This window comes from Bison bison, unplaced genomic scaffold (genome assembly GCF_000754665.1).
Source record: "Bison bison bison isolate TAMUID 2011002044 unplaced genomic scaffold, Bison_UMD1.0 scf7180017864307, whole genome shotgun sequence".
NCBI lineage: Eukaryota > Metazoa > Chordata > Mammalia > Artiodactyla > Bovidae > Bison > Bison bison.
Window position 1 is genome coordinate 302,344 of NW_011494879.1, and position 3,879 is coordinate 306,222.

The 3,879-nt window shown below is 55.8% G+C and overlaps 1 protein-coding gene across 1 annotated transcript in view; it reads left to right on the plus strand.

Annotated features, from left to right (window-relative positions):
- Positions 1 to 97: 97 nt before the first annotated feature.
- Positions 98 to 3,879, plus strand: part of TTLL11 (tubulin tyrosine ligase-like family, member 11) — a 300,428-nt gene continuing 296,646 nt past the window's right edge. Inside the window, exons 1-2 of the mRNA XM_010852103.1 lie at positions 98 to 416; positions 617 to 700. Of these exons, the coding sequence (XP_010850405.1) occupies positions 98 to 416; positions 617 to 700 (403 nt within the window). The remainder of the gene's footprint in view (positions 417 to 616; positions 701 to 3,879) is intronic.

Genomic DNA, 3,879 nt, shown 5'->3' on the forward strand with positions numbered 1-3,879 from the left:
GGGAGCGCGCGCGGGGGCCCGCGCCTCCGGCCAAGATGTTCCCTCTCGGCGTGATTGACAGGCTCGAGTGCCGAGAAACAAAATTGTTTATGCGCTAATGAATAAGGCCCTGATTGCAAGATCCTGTTTGGAAAATTATAGTGCGGCGGCGGCGGCGGCGGCCACGGCGGCCCAATTACAGCCCGCGCTGCATATTCATTTCGTGTCTCCTTTGCATCGAGATGAACGGGCGGCCCCGCGCCCTGCAAAGGCAGCGCCAAATTTAGTCCCAGGTTCCGCACTCCTCCGCGCCATTGTCTGCCCCGACCACCTGCCTCCTGCCGGCCTGATTGCCGGCCACGCGCCCGCCCCGGAGGCACGAGGAGGGAGGCCCAGAAAGTTCGCCCTGACACCCCCCGCCTTGCACCCCTCTCTCCGTCCTCTCCCTGCCTTCCTCGCGCTCCCCATCTCTCACTCTCTCCTTTTCTCTCTTCCTATTTCTCTCCCCCAGATTCTCTGCCTTTCTGCTCTCTTCCTTCTCTGTCTGTCCGACACCTTTTCTTGGATTCTAAGTCTCTAACTCCGTGCGTGCGAATCTCTTGGACTCTTTTCAGCCCTGTCGCCCCTCCCCCTTCAGTTGCAGAAATTCCTTGGGTTCCTGGGTCCTTAGGAACAATGGGGGCAGTGATGGGGACCTGCCGGTTCTGCCGAGGCCCTGGAGGTAGGAGGAGCAGCCCACTTGGCCTTGGCTTTGAGGATGGGGTGGTTTGGCAGTCTCCCAAACAGGGTGTCTGGGGAAACGTTCCTCCTGTGCTGCATCTTCTGTCTCCCCGGAACATCACCTGCACCCAACCCGCAGTGAGGGCACCCGGCCTGGCCAGCCTCTGCACTCAGACCTCAGTGCTGCCTTCCTGTCCAACTCTTTGCGACCCTACAGACTGTAGGCCACCAGGCTTCTCTGTCCATAGGATTCTCCAGGTGAGAACACTGGAGTGGGTTGCCATACCCTCCTCCAAGGAATCTTCCCAACCCAGGGATGGAACAGGGGCCTCCTGCATTGCAGGAAGATTCTTTACCAGCTGAGCCACCAGGGAAGCCCCAGGGCCCTTGCACCTGCTGTTCTCTTGCTGGCACTCTGTCTTGTCCCCCAAGACCCATCTCAAGTATGGTCTTAAGAAGCCTGCCGTCTCATCACCATAGGCAACAGGATGGCTCCCTCCCTCAGGCACCCTCATTTACAGGCCTGTCTCTCTGTTACAGCCATAGGCAGAGTTGTGCCTGCATCCTTTTCTGGGGGCCTGACCTCTGAGGCCTGGGAACAAGGGTTGAGTCTTCCTGATGCCCTGGTGGGTAGCTCAGGGCTGACACTGACCAGACTAACACGCCTGTTCCGTAATATGGGTGTATAGCCACTCCTCCTTGTAGGGTGTCAGTGGGCAGATGGGTATATAGCCACTCCTCCTTGTAGGATATCAGTGGGCAGCTGTAGATATGAGGCTGGGAGGGAGGGCCTGGGGGCGCCAAGCCCACGCAGACCCCACAGGTCACAATCCGTTCTGTCTCAAAGCCCTGGACCTCCAGTCAGCATCAGGCCTGCTTACCCCTTCTCACCAACTAGGGTCATTGACCCAGTCTGATAAGTGCCTGAGGCTCAGGTGTGGCGGCGAGTCTCGTGATGATGGTGATGGTGGCAGGGGGCTTTTCAGAGGGTGAGGACTGCGTGGGGTGAGGCTGTGCTTCCCGATGTCTGTTCCTGGGTTCCCTGAGTGACCAACACACTCTTTGATGGGGTGGGAACTGGGGGACTAAGATGTGAGCGAAAATGGATAACCGCATACAAACTGGCCTGGATAAATAACCTCATTGAAGACACACAAAGTAACACACACACACACACACACACACACACACACACTCGCTGAAAAACCCACACCATCTGAGACACAAAGACAGACTGGTCCCAGAGGCTGTGTATGGGGCAGCACTGCCCTCTGGTGGCCTTTATGATCGTCTCTCTGTAAGACCCAGACTGACTAGAGCCACAGCTGAGCTGTTATGGGGCTCACCCAGAGCCAAGGGACTGGGACTCCCAGGGAGGAAGAAGCATGTAAATGCCCCTGAGGATGAGGGTTTGTACAGTTCCAGTTCCCCGCCCCTATCCCCAGGTATTCCAGGAGCAGAGCTTGCTAACATAGGACCCATTTAGCAAGGCGAAGAGGAAGGGAGCTCCCCATCATTGGAGGTGTACAAGCTGAGCTAGAGCCCCCTGAAGATTGGTGACCTGATGGTGGCCTTAAGTGGCAGAATAGACAACTGTGGAAGTCATCATCTGCTTGGGATGATACGTCCAGGCTTTTCCCACCCCCACCCAGTCCAGACACCCTCCTGTTCAGTTATTCAGTAGCTATTAAACTTTGAGAACTTCTCAGCACACGGAGCAGCAATGTGAGATCATGGATGATGGGAGATGAGGTCACAGGGGTGACAAGGCCATGTCTTGGGGAGCTTCAAGACCAGTTTTGAGAGCATTGGAGGTACCAATGCTTTATTTGGGGGTGTCAGGGATCCAGGGACAGGCTCAGACAAGGAAGCAACATGATCAGATGGGCATGTGAGAGCTAGCTAATGAGACAAAGCTGGGGTGGGAGAGCCAGTCGGGAGGCACAGTGGTGGCCTGGACCAGGGCAGGGGCAGCTGTGGGGTGGTGAGAAGGATGAAGATGCCAGAGCTGTTAAGGAGATTGAGCCAGCAGGTTTTGCTGAGGAATTGGCTGTGATGGGAGGGAACCGGAGGAAGTGAGCATGATGGTGGAGTCACCTTGGGGGATATCAGTGCTGGCTGGGGGTTGGGGGAGAGATGATGAGAATGGTTTGGATCTGGTGAGGCTGAGAGCCTGGGGACATTTAGAGAAGTCCGGGAGGCAGTTGGAATCAGGTCTGGTGACATCCTGGGAGCTGGAAGGTTGTTGACAGGTGATTGAAAGTAACAAATAGATAAGGTCACTCAGATGGGGCCCTCGTCCTATCTCCATTAGAAAAAGAAGGATGCTAAATTGTAAAACATAGCACTTACAGGTATTATAAAGATTTCATCATCACCAAATGGATGCGTTCATAGAAACAGACATTTTCCTCACAGTCTTCTTTTTTGGGGCTGCTGGTCTGATGGCACCGTGAGGCTGTCTACCTACCTGCCTGTCTGCTGGGTGGTCCAGCTCCAAGTCCAGGTAAGAGATGGGAGGTCAGAGGCTCAGGGACAGAAGGGAACAAGAGGCCCCCCCAAATCCAAGAGGGAACAGTCGGGGAGGTGGGAAGAAAACCAGGAGAGCCTCTCTGCATCAGGGCCAAGGAGACAGAATTCAAGAAAGAGTGTGATCAGAGGAGGCAGAGTTGAGGACTGAGGATGTGCCCCAGACGTGGCAGTGGGACTTTCACGTGGGCTCTGTTGCAACCCCTCATTCAGCAACAAGGCCCCCCTATAGGGGCAGCCTGGCATGGGGAAACAGGAGTGCCCTTTGACATCAAGGCTCCTCCAGACTGAGAAACAGCATGTAGATGGTGCCCCAGGGTGGGGTTTGATGGGAGGTGGCCTGGGAGGGAGCAAAGTAGACCAATACATCAGTGGACCCATTGCAGGGGAATAGCTGAGCGACTGAGCAGCTGGCTGCAGTCCCTCATCTGACCACGAGGGGGTAGCATGAGAGCAGGTCACTCCTTGGCCCAGCCTTCTGCATTAAGAACTGTATTTCCCAGATCCTGGCAAGGAGAAGGAAATGGCAACCCACTCCAATGTTCTTGCCTGGAGAATCCCAGGGACGGGGGAGCCTGGTGGGCTGCCGTCTATGGGGTCGCACAGAGTCGGACACGACTGAAGCGACTTAGCAGCAGCAGCAGCAAGGCG